Below are 20,979 nucleotides of genomic sequence, written 5' to 3' on the forward strand. Positions count from 1 at the left end.
CTTGACATTCTCTCTCCCTCTCCCTCTGCCCCTCCTGCTCGTACACTTTGTCTCTCTAAAATAAATAAATCTTAAAAAAGAAAAAAAAAAGAACCATTGACATTGTAGGTAAACATGTTACTATATTTTGTGCTTTCTTTTTGGGGAAGATTCCATGCTTTTTATCAGATTTTCTTTTTTGTTTGTTTGTTTTTCATCATATTTTCAATGAAGCCTGCGATCCCCATTTGGTAAAGGACCATTGCTCCAGTACATGTGTGAGTTAACACACTGTAAACCGCATGATGGCCTCCAGAGTCTACAGCACAGTATGTTTAGTTCTGCCACTTATTTCTTCAAATGTTTGATTGCCAGATAGTTGTGAGCATTAGGAACACAGCAGAAACAGTCTCCGCTTACCTATCAGGGTGAAAGGGACGAGCCAGAGTGAAGTATTTTCTGAACAAAACCAGAGCAGATCATGTCACTGCTCAAGTCTTGCATGGCTGCTCACCCATGTTCACGGCAGTACCACTCACAAGGGCCAAGAGAGGAGAAGTAACCTACGTGACTACCAAGAGATGAATGGATAAACAACATGTAGTATACACATGCAACTGTAACAAAGAAGGAAATTCTGACACACGCTGTAACATGGATGAATCTTGAGGTCATTATGCTCAGTGGAACAAGCCAGTCACAAAAAGAGAAATATGATCCCACTTATATGTGGGACCTAGAGTAGTCAAATTCATAGAGACAGAAAACAGAATGCTGGATGCCAGGGGCTGGGCGGAGGAGGAGTGGAAAGTGGTTTAATGGGAAGAGATTTTCAGTTTTGCAAGCTGAAAAGGTTCCAGAGATCTGTTGTGAAACAACATGGATATACTTAACACTACTGATCTGTACACTTAAAACTGGTTAAGATGGTAAATTTTATGTTTATGGAGGGGTGAGGGGGAAGAAAAGGGGTGTTTATGTACCTACCTCACTTAGGGCTACTCTCCTGGTCTAGCTTGTTTCCATGGCTGCTTGCCTTATTAAAACCAGTAAATTATTTTTTCCCTTTAATTACCTGATTTTTATAATTAACAATCTAATGTTCCCTTTTGTTAGTACTATACAGATAATTAAAAAGCTGACTTACCCTCACACCTGCTGAATAATGGAATAAAAGATAATTCTGTTAGGACATGCAACTCGCTTTTTACCTAGCTCAAGGTAAACAAATTTCAGAAAATATTTCAATTATCTCAGCAGTCATCTGATATAAGAACAGCGCTGGATCTGACAGCTCCGCTACCACACTTTAACTGTGACTCATGAAGTGGCTTACACAAGAGTAAATTTCCTAGTTTCTAATTGCCTGAGTAACTTGTGACAATCACAAGGTCCTGTTTCTTGAAAATGGATTCTGTTAATTCAACAATATTCATGGAAAGGCTTTAAAAACAGCAGTTCATCTTTTTAGAATGGCCATTAACTGCTAACTTCCCCTTACATCCTACATTTCTTTCAAGTCACCTTCAACAGATGCTTCCTGGCTCAACCTGATTTCACTTTTCTTTCCTGGCTGAAGAGTGAGATCTCTAAAAAGACTAAATTTTATGGGAATCAGCTATCATTCTTGAATTGTGGCCAGGCCCCTAAGGCAGGAAGCATGGCTCTGGCTCCCCTGGCCCTCATCTAGCTCAGTCATGGGACTGGACTCGGGTCTGCACCGAGGAATGGAACAGAGTGCTACCGAATCGCTCGTGACTAGTAACAAAGCAAAATTGTGTTTACAGTTTTAGAGTTGTTCACCTCACAGAACCCTCCCCCACACAAATACGTCCATGATGTCTCATTTATTGTTTTCTTATTACAAAAGCAAAACATACTCATTATAAATCCTAGAAAATACAAGCAATGTAGAAGAACATATATACATATATCCCAGAGGCAATCACTGCTAACAGTTTACTATATTTGTCCTTTGCATAATTTTTTATAAATATTGGATCATTCGGTACCTACTGTTTTATAACTTGTTTTATACTATAATGGACCATCTCCCCAACTCTGCATTCCTTTCTTCTAGGCCTGTGGTCCACCCCTCCCCAACCCCTGAATCCCTTCCATTGTGCCCTCCAAAACCAACAGTCCCCTATATCTTCATCTTCTCTGAATGATCCCCCTTCACCTTCTTGCTCTAACCCAAATATGAATCTCCCCAGAGGGCAATGTTGGTCCTAGCTGTTCTTTCTGTGATAATCCTCAAATCACTAGGACTAAAATTGGGGATGTCCTCCTTGCTTCTCCCTGATGCTTCCTCACAATTTCTCCCTCCCTCCCTTCCTCCTCAAAGCTTTCCAGCTTTGCCTCTTACATCACCAGACCATATACATATACCTACTCTCCCTCCCTGTTGCTGTCATCTATAAAGCCCCAGCTATTCCATCATAGCTCGATAATTTTAGCGGCTGCTTTCCTGTCAGTCTCCCCTCTTAATTCTTGATGATGTTAAATGACCCTCCCAACACCCCAGCCTCTTACTTCCGTGAACTCCTCTCCTGTAATGTCTCCTCTGGCAGACCTCAGGCATTCCCTGTCACGGCAATACCCCAGACCCCCAGTTACCAATAACTGCAACTTTCCATCACTTCAATTTCAAAGGTCCCTCTCTTTGACAATCTCCCTTGACTTTCTAGCTCACTCCTTCTAGTATCTGACTCTAATAATCATTCAACCCCACCAGAATCTACAGTCCATTGATCCTATGTTCTTTTCATTCTCCCTCACCACTCACCCTTACATTTCAACTTCTTAAGCAGGTTAAATTCTGAATTTATGATTATAATCATAAATCTCTGCCCATTGCCTACCTAGAATCTATGAAGTATATCTGAGAATATGCATCTACTCTTTACTGTTAGGCAAGCCCCTCACCATACTGTTCCTTACTCCCCACTGAGCCTCATAGATTTTTTTAAAAGATAATTCAGGACTAAAACTTTTCTGATCCCTTCAAGTTTCTCATTTCTTAAACATTTCTATTCCTTCTTCTCCCTACTCTTTTTAACCAAGTGTGACTAGAAGTACTTGAAGCGTGACTAGCCCAAACTGAGAAGTGAGTTAAATACACACCAGATCTGAAAGACTTTAGTACGAAAAAAATATATAAAATAGTTCATTAATAATTTTCATATTGATCACATGTTGACATGATAATGTTCTAGATATACTGAGTTAGAGAAAACATTATGAAAATTAATTTCACCTGTTTCTTTTTCCTTTTTACTGTGGCTACTAGAAACATTTAAATTGTATATATTCCAGGGCACCTGGGTGGCTCAGTCAGTTAAGTGGCTGCCTTTGGCTCAGGTCAAGATCCATGGGTCCTGGGATCAAGTCCTGCAACGGGCTCTCCATTCAGCAAGGAGCCTGCTTCTCCTTCTCCCTCTGCCTTTGCCTCTGCCCCTCCCCCCATTCGTTCTCTCTCTCTCTAAATAAATAAATAAATAAAATCTTAAAAAAAAAAAATAAATTGCATATATTCCACTGTATTTCTATTGGGTGGCACTGCTCTAAACAGTTCTAAACAGAATGGCTCCTTCCTCCCTGAAACAATTTCTTTCCTTGGTTTTTGTTTAAATAACAGGAGGCTGGCAAAGAAGATGGAATACCTCATGCAATTAAAGGCAGAAACTAAATAAAATCTCTGTAATGCTTTGAAATTATCACTTGGATCTTCACGTGAAATTAAAATTTTTTAAGATGACATTTTTCAAAGACATATATAATAATAAATTATACTTAAATGGCATTAAAACACAACATTATCACTATCTGTAAAAGTTCATCAGCTGTAACTTAATGATTTATGCACCTTTCTCAATGCCCTGTACTTCAATAAAATATTTACAGCTATAATGTTAACACCACATAAATTCATTTTATTCACACCAAATGATTTCTGTGTTTAAGGGAAGAATCTTGCTTTACTTGCCTCCTAAAATGTTAAAGGAGTGAAATAAAGCACCCTCCGCCTTTCATTTCCTGCCTTTAGAAGTCAGAGTTCAGTAACAGATCATTTAAACACTGCTCCTTCTCAAAGGAATCTCCTTAGCAACCTTTTACAGCTTGTCATGGGTTACAGAATTCTCTCCATCTCCCATTCTTAAACGGGCCTGTGTTCCTTCCAGAACAAAGAAATTTAAAACAAGAATCGTAACTAGCTCTTTGAGTAGGTATTTTAAGGAAGTTTCACAATCTCCTTCAATTCTTTTGCCTGCTCCTTCCCTCTAAGCATTCTGCTCTCCTCCCATCCCTTCTCTGCCCAAGGTAAAGTCAGGTCTGGGAACCATGGCCTCTGTAAAAACAGCAGCGGCCTCCTCTAACACTTCCTGGCAGTCCTTATTCAAGGCCATACCTACTGGCCCATACTATGAAACCCCAGGCCCATGTCACAAATACAGATTGTTGATCTGTTTTTAATTAATTTATTCAATTTCTTTCCTGTGTAAGCTACAGAGCAGTTATAGAATAGTCTATTTGAAAATAATAAGAAAAGTATGAAATCATGCAAATGATGACTTCCTTGCTCCTTTTTATTACCTCGGTACTAACCACCTAATTTTATTACCTATACAGAAGGAAAAAATAAAATTCCAAGTTTAATAAGCCAAAATTTATATAAATAACAATTTAAGGAAATAGGAATTGTTGCCTCTAGAGTAAAGGGGGGATATTTGCATCCAAAACATATGCCAAATTAGAGCCAGTGCCCACGGTCTTTTGTTTTATGCCATACTCAAAAAGGTATCATTTTCCCCTATCTTTCATTTCTGGGATGGACAGTGAAATATGGGGGCAGCCACAGGAGAGAGGCGAAGGAGCTCATCTCACAGCAAAAAAAAGAATGAAACTCACATTCATATAATCAACATGATCACCAACACAAAATGGAGAGGCTGCACAGCATGGTCTTTTTAATATGGTTTCAATTATTTATAAAATGTAATGGAAAGAGAAACATTATCCTATTCCCAACCATCTACTCTCACTCACATACCAGCTTCTCTCCCTTACCCACTATCCATGGAGAATTTTACTTTTGCCAGCCCAGTTTCTAAGTTGTCCACAGTACAGAAGAAAGATACGGGATCAACGTCAGGAAAAGGAGGGTAGGAATGGGGCAAGGAAAAGGACATCCCCTCCGTGATTCTAGACTCTCCTTTGGAGTGGAGAATCTAGGTACCAGCTGAAATGGAAAGAACACAGGGCAGGAGAGATGAGGAGATGACAGACAGGATGGGCTCTAGGAAAAGTGGGGTGGGTGGGTGGTTTTGTTTGAGGGTAGGTGTTAAGAGGAGAGCTCCAAAGTAGCTACAAGGGTTGAGGGAATTGAAAAAAAATTTAAGGAAATTTTGACAATTGTATTAAGTGTTGTTGTAACCCATGAAATGGATCCACTACAAGATCCTTTGAGAGATACTTTTTAAATATTTTTGACTGTTACAACTGTGTTCATTTGCTATTCTATGTAGCTAGTGGGCAAGTGCCTGAATTCAACAACTATGGGAAGAAGAGAGTAAAACTAGAAAAGAGCATAGCTTGATCAAACAAGCTCAGGTTCTGAACTCTTATTCAGTTATGCAACACCATGTGCTACTTTTTGTTAAGACTACTAATAAACCAACATTTTTTTTTATTTTATAAAAGCAGTACTCTAACAACATAAAAATTCTTGAGGACAGCACTGCATTCCCTACACCTAGCACAGAGTTGGTAAATGGAAATTGCTTGACAAATGATGTCTGAATTAAGTAAAGATTTTACATTTTTACCCATAATTCCTCCTCCCTTTCACAACTCTTTTCATTTACATAAATCTCTATTTATCCATGAGAATTTTCCCCCAGATAATAAATCCAAATTACAAAGCAAGAAGCTCATTAATTATCCACAGATGGAACGGCCACAATCTATAAAACTGTCAAAGAACTTTCTGTTGAAGAAGAATAAGCAATCATGTCAGATAAAACCTCTACAACTAAAAACATGAGTTCAGCAAGTAAAGTCAGTCACCAACTCCTAGTGTGAAAGCCATCTATGCTTCTTAACTTTATATTCGAGAAAGTACTCTTGCAATAAAGTTGATATGCTACATATAAAAAGATCCTCAGGGGAAACAAAAAACAGCCCCAAATTCAGTTACAACGGGCCAAATTAAAATCTGTTTCAACACACACAAAATTTACATTTCTACTTGAAATATAAATTACATAAACACTGTCTCAAAAGTCTCTGACTTAAAATTCAAACATTGAAGTATTCTCTTGTACAACAGATTTGAAATAAATTATTGAAATAGTTTGGAGGATTACTACACCCTCCAACTCTGAGTTCCATAAAAACAATTTTAAAAAGAAACAGCAAAAAGATGAAATAGAAGGTATCCAAATTGGAAATAAAGAAATAAAGCTATCTCTATTCAGAGATGACATGATCTTGCACATAGAAAATCCTAGAGCAAAAACTAATAAATGAGTTCAGCAAGGTTGTAGACACAAGATCATTATATAAAAATCAACTGTACTTATAAATACTTTCAATGAACAATCCAAAAATGAAATAAAAAAAATTACATTTATAATAGCACCAAAAGAATAAAATACAGATAAATTTAACAACGTAAGTGTAAAACTTATGTTCTGAAAATTACAAAACATCACTGAAAAAAACTGAAGAACATCTAAACAAATAGAAAGACATCCTGTGTTCATGGATTGGTTCATGGCTTAGCACTGTTAAGAGGCAATACTACTCAAAGCCATCTACAGATTCAGTGCTATCCCTATTGGAATCTCAGCTAGCTTCTTTGTAGAACTGACAAGCTAATCTAAACTCATATAGAAATGCAAGGGATCCAGGAAAGCCAAAATAGTCTTCAAAAAGAACAAGTCTGGGGGACACACTTCTGGATTTCAAAACTTACTACGAAGAAATAGAAACCGATTAAGACAGCATGGCATTGGCATGACAGACTAAAACTGAGAGTCCAGAAATAAACCCACAGATCTATCTATGGTCAACTGATTTCTGACAAGGGTGCCAAGACTATTCAATGAGGAAAAAATAGTCTCTTCAAGAAATGGTGCTAGGACAACTGGATATCCACATGCAGAAGAATGATGCTGGTCTCTTATTTACTTCAGACCATATACAAAAATTAATTGAAAATGGATCAAAGACCATCAAAGTATAAGAGCCAAAATGATAAAACTCTTAGAAGACAACACAGAGGTAAATGTTCATGATCTTGCATTTGGCAATAGATTCTTAAGATACCAAAACAACAAGAACAAAAGAAAAAATAAATATATTAAACTTCATCAAAATTAAAAACTTTTGTGCTTGAAAGTATACCATCAAGAAGATGAGAAGAAAGCCAGAGAATGGGAGAAAATATTTATAAATCATGTATCTGATAAGGGAACATATAAAGAACTATCACAACTCAACAATAAAGAGACAAATAACCCAATTTAAAAATAGGCAAAGATGAACAGAAAAATGTACAAATGGCCAATAAGCACATGAAAACATGCTCAATGTCATTAATCATCAGGGAAATGCAAATCACAACCAAATGAGATAGATGCCATTTTATACCCACCAGGATGGCTAGAATCAAAAAGTCAGATAACAACAGGTATTGGTGAGGATGTGGAGAAATCAAAACCTTCAAATACTGCGGGTGGGAATGTCAAACAATGGAGCTACTTTGGTAAAGTTTGGCAGTTCCTCAAAAGTTAAAACATGAAGTTACCAGTTGACCCAACAATTCTACTCCTAGGTATATAACCAAGAGAAATAAAAACTTATGTCCACACAAAACCTTGTACAGGACCATTTAAAGGAGCATTACTCATAATGGCCATAAGGTAGAAGTAACTCAAATGTCCATCAACTAACGAATGGGTACACAAAATATGGCAAAACCATATAGTTGAATAATCAGCAGTAAAAAGGAATGAAGTATGATACATGCCATTACATGGATGAACCTTGAAAATACTGTACTAAGTTAAAGTTCGTCAGGTACAAAAGACCACATATTATATAATTCACTTATATGGAATATCCAAAATAGGCCAATTATATAATTCACTTATATGGAATATCCAAAATAGGCCAATCTATAGAGATAGAAAGAAAATTAGTTGTTTGGGGTGGTGGTAGCAGTACTGGGGAATGCTGGATGATAGCTGAAGGTACTGGATTTCTTTCAGAGGTGACAAAAATGTTATAAAAGTTTGATGATGGTCGCATAATTCTGTGAATATACCAAAAACCAATGAATTGCACACTTTAAATGGCTGGCTCGTATTCTGTGAATTATACCTTGATAAAGCTGTCATAAAAAATTAAGAAAGCACCATCATCAAAAAAAAACAAAAAACAAAAAACTAGGGAATTATCACAATACCAAGTAAACTACCTAATTTTACTGATAATGTGTTTTTTTAAACTCTGCCAAATACAGTAAGAATCTCTACCAAATTGAGGGATGATGTCAAGAGACACTGTAGTGAACAGTAGAAACTCTCTTAATCAGCCTCTCTCTGGCTGACTGTCCATCTCACACTCCCCAGTCCCTCTAGATCATACTGACTAGTCTTCATGACTACTACTAGCCATGAGTAGGCAAGCTACTCTTTAGGTCACCAGTGCATTTCTGCCCCTACCAGGTGAGCTGTATGCTTACCTTAAACATGCTTATGCTTAAATTTTGTCTGTAAGGTTTGTTCCTAAACCCATGCATTCAACAGTACTTATGTGCTTACAATAACAATTTAATGAATTAAATATATGAACTCTTAATTAAGGCAGATTGATAATAGCTCCCTGATAAGGCGAATCATTAAGAAAACTTTCTACTCTTTATCAAAGTATGTACGTAGAGGTGCTTCAGATACCTGATACCTGCAGGGTAAACTTTTTGCTCCTTCAAGAATACTATGTTTACTCCCAGATAATTTAGGCTATTCTGAAATCCTTTAGCAGACATATATAACCGTTACTGGTCTTCAAATAAAGTAAAAACTATACAAAGTAACACTACTTGTATAAATTTTGCATCCTATGGTCAAACCATGTGCCCTGTACTTAAGACATCTATGACTACAACACAGAAAGACATTTTGATAATAAATGTTATGAGAGAGAGGAGAGATGTCAGAGCAAAGGGCAGGGAGAAAGAAGCAAGGAGGGAGGGAGAAATGAATTATAAATGTAACAAGTAACTAACATAATGTGCCAGTCTCTATCTGATGACACATGTAATCTAAGTGAAATTACCTATTTATCACACCATTAATAACTCACTACCAACTTCTACTAATACTCACACTCAGAAGCAGCAAATCAAACGTATACACAATTTACTCTGCGGACACATAAACCATTTTCCAAACCATTTAAGTTAAAGTCAACCAAAAAGCCATGTAAATTCAGGCATGTTTGGGGTTTTTAATCCAAAAGCACAGGAAGCAGAATGTGAGCATCCTTCCCATTTCTTTTGGCCTGCTGACCAAGAAGAAAAAGCTGTTGTTACTAACGGTTAATGGAGCTTATTCTTCTAATCCTTTTATAGAGCATATATCATTATTTTAACTTCTTGTCATGCAATTCCATTTATAAAACCTTAAAGTAAGGTTTAAAATTAAAGAAAGCCTTCTGCTGAAAGAGCAGATCTGACAGTAATTGTCTTTTTGTTTCTGCTTTAAGATTTAATTTAAGATTTAATTAGTTTTGGTATCAAATACTAATTTCACAATCATTTAAATGGGCTCATTAGGCAGCTAAAATTATGCACAAATGCAAATATTTTCATAAAAATATTACAGCTGACCCTTGAATAACATGGGTTTGACCTGAATGGGTCCACTTATACTGTATTTTTTTCAGTTAAATACAGTACAATACTATAAATGTATTTTCTCTTATGATTTTAATAACATTTTCTGTAACTTACTTTATTATAATAATATAGTATATAATACATATGACATAAAAAGTACCTGTTAATTGACTGTTTATGTTATCAGTAAGGGTTTTGGTTAATAGCAGTTAACAGCAGTTAACTTTTTGGGGAGTCAAAAGTTACATGTGGATTTTAAACTAACCTCCATGTTGTTCAAGAGTCAACTGCATATACTTCTTCAAGTTCATTTTTGAGTTACTTCTGAAATCAACTAATGGATATTAAATGTCAATTAAAAGAGGTTTTACTCATCCAACTGCTACCGAGTCTGCATGAGCCAGAGTGAAATCAAAGGTCAGTGGGTTGATTTAGCTAAACACAAAGTGGGAATTTTTAAATGTTATACTGTGTTAAAGCAGCGAACTAGGGGCGCCTGGGTGGCTCAGTCGTTAAGCGGCTGCCTTCGGCTCAGGTCATGATTCCAGGTCCTGGGATCGAGCCCCACATCGGGCTCCCTGCTCGGCAGGAGGCCTGCTTCTCCCTCTCCCACTCCCACTGCTTGTATTCCCTCTCTCGCTGTGTCCCTCTCTGTCAAATAAATAAATAAAATCTTTAAAAACAAATAAATAAATAAAAATAAAGCAGCGAACTTCCACATACTTCCTTTGGTAGTTTATTTTAGGCTGCTCAGGGAACATAAAAAATTTTCATATACTCCTGCTTGTGTCAAAAACTGATTATATAATCAGAATGGAATAAGTCCAAAACACTAACTCTGATGTATTTCATGGCTTGTTCTCAAGATCTTTGGGTTCTCCCAGGAAAGAATGTCCAATGGAAAAAAGACAGTCTCTTCAACAAATGGTGCTGGGAAAATTGGACAGCCACATGCAGAAGAATGAAACTGGACCATTTCCTTACACCACACACAAAAATAGACTCCAAATGGTTGAAAGACCTAAATGTGAGACAGAAGTCCATCAAAATCCTAAAGGAAAACAGAGGCAGCAACCTCTTCGACCTCAGCTGCAGCAACTTCTTCCTAGAAACATCGCCAAAGGCAAGGGAAGCAAGGGCAAAAATGAACTACTGGGACTTCATCAAGATAAAAAGCTTTCGCACAGCAAAGGAAACAGTCAACAAAACCAAAAGACAACCGACAGAATGGGAGAAGGTATTTGCAAATGACATATCAGATAAAGGGCTAGTATCCAAAATCTATAAAGAACTTATCAAACTCAACACCCAAAGAACAAATGATCCAATCAAGAAATGGGCAGAAGACATGAACAGACATTTTTCCAAAGAAGACATCCAAATGGCCAACAAACACATGAGAAAGTGCTCAACATCGCTCAGCATCAGGGAAATCCAAATCAAAACCTCAAAGAGATACCAACTCACACCAGTCAGAATGGCTAAAATTAACAAGTCAGGGAACGACAGATTTTGGCGGGGATGCAGAGAAAGGGGAACCCTCCTACACTGTTGGTGGGAATGCAAGCTGGTGCAGCCACTCTGGAAAACAGTATGGAGGTTCCTCAAAAAGTTGAAAATAGAGCTACCATATGATCAAGCAATTGCACTACTGGGTATTTACCCCAAAGATACAAATGTAGGGATCCGAAGGGGTACATGCACCCCAATGTTTATAGCAGCAATGTCCACAATAGCCAAACTACGGAAAGAGCCAAGATGTCCAACGACAGATGAATGGATAAAGAAGATGTGGTATATATATATATATATATATATATATATATATATACACACATATATACCATGGAATATTATGCAGCCATCAAAAGGAATGAAATCTTGCCATTTGCAATGACGTGGATGGAACTGGAGGGTATTATGCTGAGCGAAATAAGTCAATCAGAGAAAGACATATATCATATGACCTCACTGATATGAGGAATTCTTAATGTCAGGAAACAAACTGAGGGTTGCTGGAGTGGTGAGGGATGGGAGGGATGGGGTGGCTCAGTGATAGACATTGGGGAGGGTATGTGCTATGGTGAGCACTGTGAATTGTGTAAGACTGTTGAATCACAGACCTGTACCCCTGAAACAAATAATACATTATATGTAAAAAAAAAAAAAAAAAAAAAGAAGAAGAAGAAGAAGATAGCAGGAAGGGAGAAATGAAGGGGGGGAAATTGGAGGGGGAGACAAACCATGAGAGACTATGGACTCTGAGAAACAAACTGAGGGTTCTAGAGGGGAGAGGGGTCGGGGGGATGAGTTAGCCTGGTGATGGATATTAAAGAGGGCACGTACTGCATGGAGCACTGGGTGTTATACGCAAACAATGAATCATGGAACACTACATCAAAAACTAATGATGTGGGGCGCCTGGGTGGCTAAGTGGTTAAGCATCTGACTTTGGCTCAGGTCATGATCCCAGGGTCCTGGGATCAAGCCCCACATCAGGCTCCTTGCTCAGCAGGAAGCCTGCTTCTCCCTCTCCCACTCCCCCTGCTTGTGTTCCTGCTCTGGCTGTGTCTCTCTCTGTCAAATAAATAAAATCTTTAAAAAAAAAAAAAACTAATGATGTAATGTATGGTGATTAACATAACATAATAATAAAAAAAAAGATCTTTGGGTTCCCCCACAAAGTAGACTAATTCTAGGTCTGGTTTCCCAGGAGGTTCAAATATATAGAACAACTCTTGAGTCATTCTGAGTAAGTTAAAATCAGACTACTTCACAAATTACTACAGTACAGAACTCTATGTTCATCTACCCAACAGGGGTCGGGGGGAGGGCTGAAGGTTCAGGGGCTGCAATCATTCCTCTGCCCAGTCTACACTGAGCAGGAACACAGTCCCTGGCTATACAATGCCAGAAACTGTAGTCACAGGTAGAGACATATATAGAATAACGAGATACCTAGCCATTTCACTGCCCCAAATGGGGCACTAAACTAATCTTTAGCATTATGTAGATGCCTTACACTGCAGATAAACAAAGGCTGGATAAAGACAAACAAATGAAAGGTGAAGGGAAGTGGTTCTGCTACACCCTGGCTACACGACCTTGGGCAAGTTACATACCTCTCTACTTCAGCTCTCTTTCTAGACTTTGTTTCTAAGTTTGTTATGAGAATTAAGTTAATGTCTATGACAGTATTTAGCATATACTTAGCTCTAAAGTATTTTTTAAAGATGCACGTGGGAATGAAACAGTATTTATGTACAGTATATATGAAGTCTATTCAGAAGATGTGAGCACAAATCTTCTACAGATTCCCTCAGTAAAGATTACAGTTTTCCACTATGCTACAATTTTTATAAACTAGCTTTATCAAGATTAAAGTATTGACAAAAGTTAATTTAACTTTATATAATGCTTTAACCTATTCCACTCAAAACACCGCTCATCTACCAAGGGAACAGGATTGTTCTAGTTATTCATTTAACCTTCTTTCCTGCTGAAGGGAAAGGGCCTCAGTGCTTCATAATTAGTGGTGGTTAATAGAAAACAGGAACGCGGTGAAATTTGGAAAGCTAAAAATTTACAACAATGAAAATGCCTCAATTAAAATACTTAAAAATTCAAATCCTTTATGTTATAGCATTTTTAAGCGTTTGGTAATTTTCTTCAAGTATAAAAGTATAACCCACAAAATTATTTAAATAATGGCAGTAGAAAAAACTTGTAAAATGAGGGTAAAAGCTCCCCGAAGCTGTGGACCAGAACTGCCTCTTTAACAGGCAAGTACCCACAGGTAGAGGTCAGTCTTAATTTAAGAGTTTATAAATGACTAGGCTGAGCTGTGAGCACTCCCAGAGAGAGAGAAGCAGGGGTAATGCACTGTTTAAATTACATGCCCTTCTCAAAATGAAAGGACAAAATACAGATCAGCGGTAGACAGGGGCCCAAAGCGGGGGTGGAGTGACCACCAAGGGGCACTGGCAGAGTTTGGGGAATGACAGAACTTGATTGGCGGAGATGGTTAACACAACTGAATATCTGTTAAAACTCGAAGAACTGTAACTGAAAAAGGTAAATTTTACTGTATGTAAATTATACCTGCAAAAAATGTAAAAGAGATATAGGAAAAAATTAAATTGCCTATTAAAGTAAAAAATTTTACAATGTCTTTTAAAACAAATTATATGAAAAATTTCCCTTAATGAGTTCAAATGCTGGAATATACTAGTATAATTGAGTACATTAAAATATTTTTCCAAACAGGGGCACCTGAGGAGCTCAGCCGGTTGATTGTGGGACTCCTGGTTTTGGCTCAGGTCATGATCTCATGGGTGGGTCCTGAGATTGAGCCCTGCATGGGACTCTGTGATCACCAGGGGGTCTGCTTGAGGAGTCTTTCCTTCTGCCCCTCCCCCCACTCGCACATGCATGAGAGCACGGGCTCTTTCTCTCTCTCAAATAAATAAATCTTTAAAAAAAATTCTTTCCAGTGAGAAATAAGGTATAATACTTGATCTTTTAGAAACATTAAACTATCTTGAGGTATAAGATCACATAAAAGTTGACTGAATGCCTATGTATGGCCTCCTTGCTTTCTCTAAACTCATAATTTTGTTTGGTTTTTCTGAATATAGGAAAAGTCTTAAAAAGAGAGTTGAAAGTAAAACTAGAAAATAATTAACAAGTCAAGAAACAACAGATGTTGGTGACGATGTGGAGAAAGGGGAACCCTCCTACACTGTTGGTGGGAATGCAAGCTGATGCAGCCACTCTGGAAAACAGTATGGAGGTTCCTCAAAAAGCTGAAAACAGAGCTACCCTAACAACCCAGAAATTGCTCCACTGGGTATTTACCCCAAAGATACAAATGTAGTGATCTGAAGGGGCACGTGCATCCCAATGTTTATAGCAGCAATGTCCACAATAACCAAAATATGGAAAGAGCCTCGATGTCCATCAACAGATGAATGGATAAAGAAGATGTGGTATATATATACAATGGAATATTATGAAGCCATCAATAAAATGAAATCTTGCCATTTGCAACGACGTGGATGGAACTAGAGGGTATTATGCTAAGCGAAATAAGTCAATCAGAGGAAGACAAGTATCATATGATCTCACTGGTACGAGGAATTTGAGAAACAAGACAGAGGATCATAGAGGAAGGGAGGGAAAAATGAAACAAGATGAAACTGGAGAGGGAGACAAACCATAAGAGACTCTTAATCTCAGGAAACAAACTGAGGGTTGCTGGAGTGGAGGGGGTGGGAGGGATGGGGTGGCTGGGTGATGGACACTGGGGAGGGTATGTACTATGGTGAGCGCTGTGAATTGTGTAAGACTGATGAATCACAGACCTGTACCCCTGAGATAATAATACATTATATGTTAATTTAAAAAAAGAATTCATAATATGATTTCTATGTACTACAAAAACTACTAAAATACACAGTTGAACATTTCAAGTTATATGTCTCAGTGAGGATCCTGAAGGCCCAGAAAGATAAAGGGATTTTGCTTTCACTAGCAGTCACCCTGAGGCTCCTAGTGGTCCATGACCTTGCTTAAGAAGATGACTTTCTCCATCCCAGGAAACTATACACCTCCCAACTAAGAATAATAGGCTATATTCATTAAGGCAGGCTTTATGTTAAACTCTCTGCAATCACAACAACCCACCTTTCAGATGAGGAATCTTGAGGCTGAGAAGTGAGGGAGAAGGATGGAGCAAGCAACATGCTACTCCACCTTTTCCAGGGCCCTTCACAGTTCTACTCATCTACAACTTGTGAGCAGCCCTTCTCTTGGTCTGCATTTAATGCCAGAGCTTTCTCAACAGAAGAACAATGGAAGGGCAAAAGAGGCTCTAACAATCACCTTTCTGATCCAGGATCACCTCACTCTCAGAAATGACCCTGTTGTCTTACTGACAGAAAAGATGGGCTTAAAACCTTATTATCAAAGATTCCCTCAACTTCCCATTGTCTTCCTCAGGACTGCAGGTTTTACTGCTCTCAGCCCTCAATCCTGTTTCTTGGGCAGAAATACCCGTGCTAACCACACCCCAGCCCAACAGCTCTCAGACTGTGGTTTTAGGACCCTCTGACACTCTAAAAATTACTGAGGAGTCCAAGGAGCTTTTATGTATGTGAACCATAATCTATCAACATCTCCTGTATTAGAAATTAAAACTGAGAAATTTTTTATTTAAAAATTTAATTAAATCATTTAAAAATATTAAACATGTTAATATAAGTAACATTTTTATGGGAAAGAAACCTCTATTTTCAAAAAAAAAATAATAAGAAGAAGAAGAGTGGTATTGTTTTGCATTTTTGTAAAACTCCTGAAGGTCATGCTTAATAAAAGCTGGCTAGATCTTATATCTGCTTCTGAGGTCTGGCATGACATTCATAGTTACACAGTCATGTAGCCAAGGAAAACACCACTGTACCCTCAAGAGAATGAAAGTAGAAGGGCAAACAATGTCTTAGTATTACTTCAAAAACAGTCTGACCTTGAAAGGGTGTCAGGAACCCCCCAGAGCCCTCTTACCACACTTGGAGAACCACTGCTCTAGTGAAGCCAGAGGTAGTCCTACATCTGATTTCAGCAGATCCCCACTCTCTAACTTGGACTCCAACTCACTCTCTCTTGCTTCCTTACCACCGCCACCTCCCACCCCTTCAAATGTACCATCTTCCCTAAAAAACAAAACTTTCTACTTAAGCTGTCTCCTTTTTCTTTCAAGTCACCAAACTTCTTGAAAAAGTAGTTCCCACAACCTCTACTGCCCCTCCTTTTTATTATTTTAATTAACAAAGTAATACACAGAGATGTTCTCATTTAAAAAAAAAAATCCAAACAATATAGATAAATCACCAACTACAATTCCAGTCGCTAACCACCGTTACCCCTAGAAAATACTCCATGCTGTTAACTAATTAATTGGATTGAACTTTTTATTTTCTTGTGATTTTCCCTCATCAAATAGTCATTTTAAAAAATCCTGAAAGGAGGTTCTGTTTAGATTCCAATTCTTTTGGTTACCCAAGGTATGGGTCAAAGAATAAGAGCTAATAACTAGGAGATTACAGAGATAAAATGAGTGACGTTCCTATACAAAGTGAATACTAAACGAAGTGCTACAACCATGCTGATTTTATGGTGATACAACATAAGACAGAATAATGAAACTTAGTCATCCTGATATATATATATATATATATATAAAACAGTGTCTTCAGGGTTTGTATAACATTTTCACATATATTTGCTCTTTAAAATTTTACAACCTGTGAGGTCAATAGGAATTATGATTAACATTTTACAGATAAGAAAGCCAAAGTTCTAGGAGAGCAGGAGAAAAAAATACTGCTCAAAATTACATAGCTAGAAAAATGCCCACCAGAAACCACAGACAGAAGTTATATTTTCTGACTCAAATCAAATCCCACTCCTTTATATTACATTGAACAGTACATCAAAAATTCTCACAATATAGAAATATTAAGTTCTACTTTTTAAAAAAATTAAGTTCTTGCCTATTTTTAGAGCTAATTTGGAAAAAAAAATTATCTCTACTTCCAAAGTTGAAAATACAAAAATGAATTGTATAATTTCTGAATGTAAAAAAGAACAAATGATTTTTGCTTCTTTATTATACAATATAATCCCTTAGGAAGCTTGCATTTTATTTAAAATAACAGTTGAAATTTACTAAAATCTACATCAACATGTAGACGTATTACCATATTAGAAAAATAACTTCTTAAATCCTTTATTTAGGCACTGCCATTAACAAAGACCCAAGACTCCTAATGTAAAGATGAGGCAACAGTTGCTGCAAAGAACACCAGACGTACACACTTCATGGATGCTACCCTCATATTTCAGTGCTACCCTTGAAATTCCTGCAAGGAACACAGGGAATCACGTGGAAATTCCTTAAAGTTCACAATCAGAATTTTGAACTAAGATAACAAACTATTTGATTCATTATTAATCTCACTGAAATATTGTTTCTAAGCCCCTATTTTTTTTTCCTACACCAAGGCAGCTCCAGAGGAGCTCAAAATATTTATGATTTATTTATTATGACACATTAGATTGGATTATGAAAAAAACAACTTAAACTATTTCTTATTAAGGGCTCTGAATCTTAGTATCTCAATTTCACACATAACATGGGAAAGTTTTAAAGCCATGATTAAGGTAATCTTTTTTTTTTTTTAAAGGTTTTATTTATTTGACAGCGCACAAGCAGAGGGAGAGAGAGGGAGAAGCAGGCTCCCTGCTGAGCAAGGAGCCCGATGTGGGACTCAATCCCAGGACCCTGGGATCATGACCCGGGCCGGAGGCAGCCACTTAACCGACTGAGCCACCCAGGCATCCCGATTAACGTAATCTTTTTAACACACACTGGCATTTTAAAAATATGGGCAAGAGGGGCGCCTGGCTGGCTCTCAGTCAGTGGGGCATGCAACTCTTAATCTCAGGGTTGTGAGTTTGAGCCCCACAGTGGGTGTGGAGATTACTTAAAAATAAATCTTTAAAAAATATATTTAGGGGCGCCTGGGTGGCTCAGTCATTAAGCGTCTGCCTTCGGCTCAGGTCATGATCCCAGGGTCCTGGGATCGAGCCCCACATTGGGCTCCCTGCTCAGAGGGAAGCCTGCTTCCCCCTCTCCCACTCCCCCTGCTTGTGTTCCCTCTCTCGCTGTGTCTCTCTCTCTGTCAAATAAATAAAATCTTTAAAAAATAAAATAAATAAAATAAAATAAAAAATATATTTATATGGGCAAGATAACGAATTTTTCTTCACATTTTACTCTTTTTAAATGTAAAAGATATATACCTGCTCTCAACACATCCTTGTCAGAAGACCAAAAACCCATGAGATATAGTTCAATATTTAAGTTAATCTAAAGAACTGCAAAGCTACTTTACTAATAAATATTTGAGTATTTCTCTTACCTCTATTTCTGTACAATGTGAATATCCCAATTTACCTGTAATAAAAATACAAAAAGTTACTTCCAAAGGATTTTAGCTTTTTTATCACTGATAAAAATATTTTAGCTACCCTGGCATGGCTTCATTTTATCTATGAAAATCTATGCAAATGGAAGGTGCTAGAATGACCAATATTCTATAAGGTCCTGCCTAGAGATTTGTTTAAATAGGCCCATAAGAAAACACTAAGTAGGAAGATGGGAAGAATATACTCAATTGTAATAAGACCTAAAACACACACACATATTTAATATGCATATATACAAGTTAATGAAAGTAAAATAAAAATATTTTTATTGAAGTCTTACTTTCTTTTTAAAATACCTTCAAATATTTTAAAGGTATTTAAAAGGTATCTTTCAAAATATTCGAAAATACCTTCAAAAAATCTTTAAAAGATTCTTGGGCTTTTCTCCAAATATATATTCTAGTTTAAAGGTACAGTGATCATTTCAATGAAAGCATGAATGTCTCAAACTAATATTTTCTTTAATATATGATGGTTGTTTTTCTTTGATATATGATTAGATAAAACCACATAATTAATTTAGTAATTTTTCCAATAGAGGATCACCTAAAGAATAACTATAATTGAACAATATTTCGCTGTACCAACATCAATTTTCTCTTCATCACTGAAACATAACAGCAAGGAACATGTACAATTATATCTTTCTGTCAATTTGGATGAATAAAACATATTTTTTAAATTAAAAAACAGCATTTTAAAGATCAATTAAGCAGTTTTAACAAAAAGAGTAGGTTACATATTTATATTGAGTACTGATCAATTTAATTTCCCCAGTCCACACTTCTTGAGTATCATTGTTCTCAGTTCAAACATACATTAACCTCTACCTCCTTCCCTCCAACAACACTCTCCTTCCTCCTAACTGCTTCCTCTCTCCAGCCTCTGACTCCCACACCTAGCCCTAGCCCACAGTGGTTGTTCCAGCAGTCTGTTTTCTTTAATGCTTAATGAGAATTTATACACCTTAGAGTTTATGATGATACCACACACACAAAAAAAGCCCACAATGTTTTTTATGTGCCTCCTGACTCTTAAAATGAAAAAATTGAAATCCACAATTTCTGATGACCTAATGATCCTAATGTGAAATACTGGCTGAAACTGAGACCAGAAAACAAGGGACCATGGGTTCTGTGGATTAAAAATTATATATGAGCAATAAATAAAGATTACATGAACATAGAAATAAAATGGGTTTAATATATAAAGGTTTTACATACTATGGTTTGATAAATACATAACTGTTATTTATATATTTATGTATTGTTAAATGAAACTATATATTTTATATATATTAAAGTTATTAAAGTTATATAGCATATATTTTTATTTATATATATATAGCTGCTCAGAACATTAGTGCTTTTGGTAGATTAATTATCCTATGACTCCTACAGAGAAGGTGATTAGCTTAACCTAGGAAAGTACTAAAAACAGGAGCAGTTCAAAGAGGGGCACAGACTACCTCTCAACAAATCTGGGGAAGGGAAGGGAAGGGAAGGGAAAAGAAGGGAAGGGAAGGGAAGAAGAGAAAGAGGAGGCAGGGAGGGAGGGAGGGGAAAATACAGTGTTAAGACAACAATAACAGAGAGTAATCTCTTTGAGAGTACACAGATGTACATCTTCAGTATAATTATTCTTTGTTTAATATTTTATTTATTTATTTGACAGAGAGAGACACAGCAAGAGAGGGAACACAAGCAGGGGGAGTGGGAGAGGGAGAAGCAAGCTTCCCACCAAGCAGGGAGCCCGATGTGGGGCTCGATCCCAGGAACCTGGGATCATGACCTGAGCTGAAGGCAGACGCTTAACTACTAAGCCACTCAGGCACTCCATTCAGGATAATAATTCTTAAGGTAAATAGAATTGCAAAGAAAGTGGTAGGTTTGTTATTGGTAGTAAAGTTGGTAAGAAATTTTGAAATGGTTTTATATGTATTGTAGCATTGAGCAAACAAATATGCTGATGTTGCTGGGAATCATGAACTGAAGGAGAAAGACCATACAAACCTAACATGTGGGAAGGAGAGGAAGAGCCCTGTG

The 20,979-nt window shown here is 37.1% G+C and overlaps 1 protein-coding gene across 3 annotated transcripts in view; it reads right to left on the bottom strand.

The window, feature by feature from the left end:
* The window catches only part of SPIRE1 (spire type actin nucleation factor 1), a 208,903-nt gene that overhangs the window by 164,171 nt on the left and 23,753 nt on the right, over positions 1-20,979 (bottom strand). For all 3 annotated transcript variants that reach the window (XM_036121718.2, XM_036121720.2, XM_036121721.2), the window contains exon 2: positions 18,868-18,902. In XM_036121718.2, the coding sequence (XP_035977611.1) occupies positions 18,868-18,902 (35 nt within the window). The remainder of the gene's footprint in view (positions 1-18,867; positions 18,903-20,979) is intronic.

The sequence above is a fragment of the Halichoerus grypus genome, chromosome 13 (assembly GCF_964656455.1).
Source record: "Halichoerus grypus chromosome 13, mHalGry1.hap1.1, whole genome shotgun sequence".
NCBI lineage: Eukaryota > Metazoa > Chordata > Mammalia > Carnivora > Phocidae > Halichoerus > Halichoerus grypus.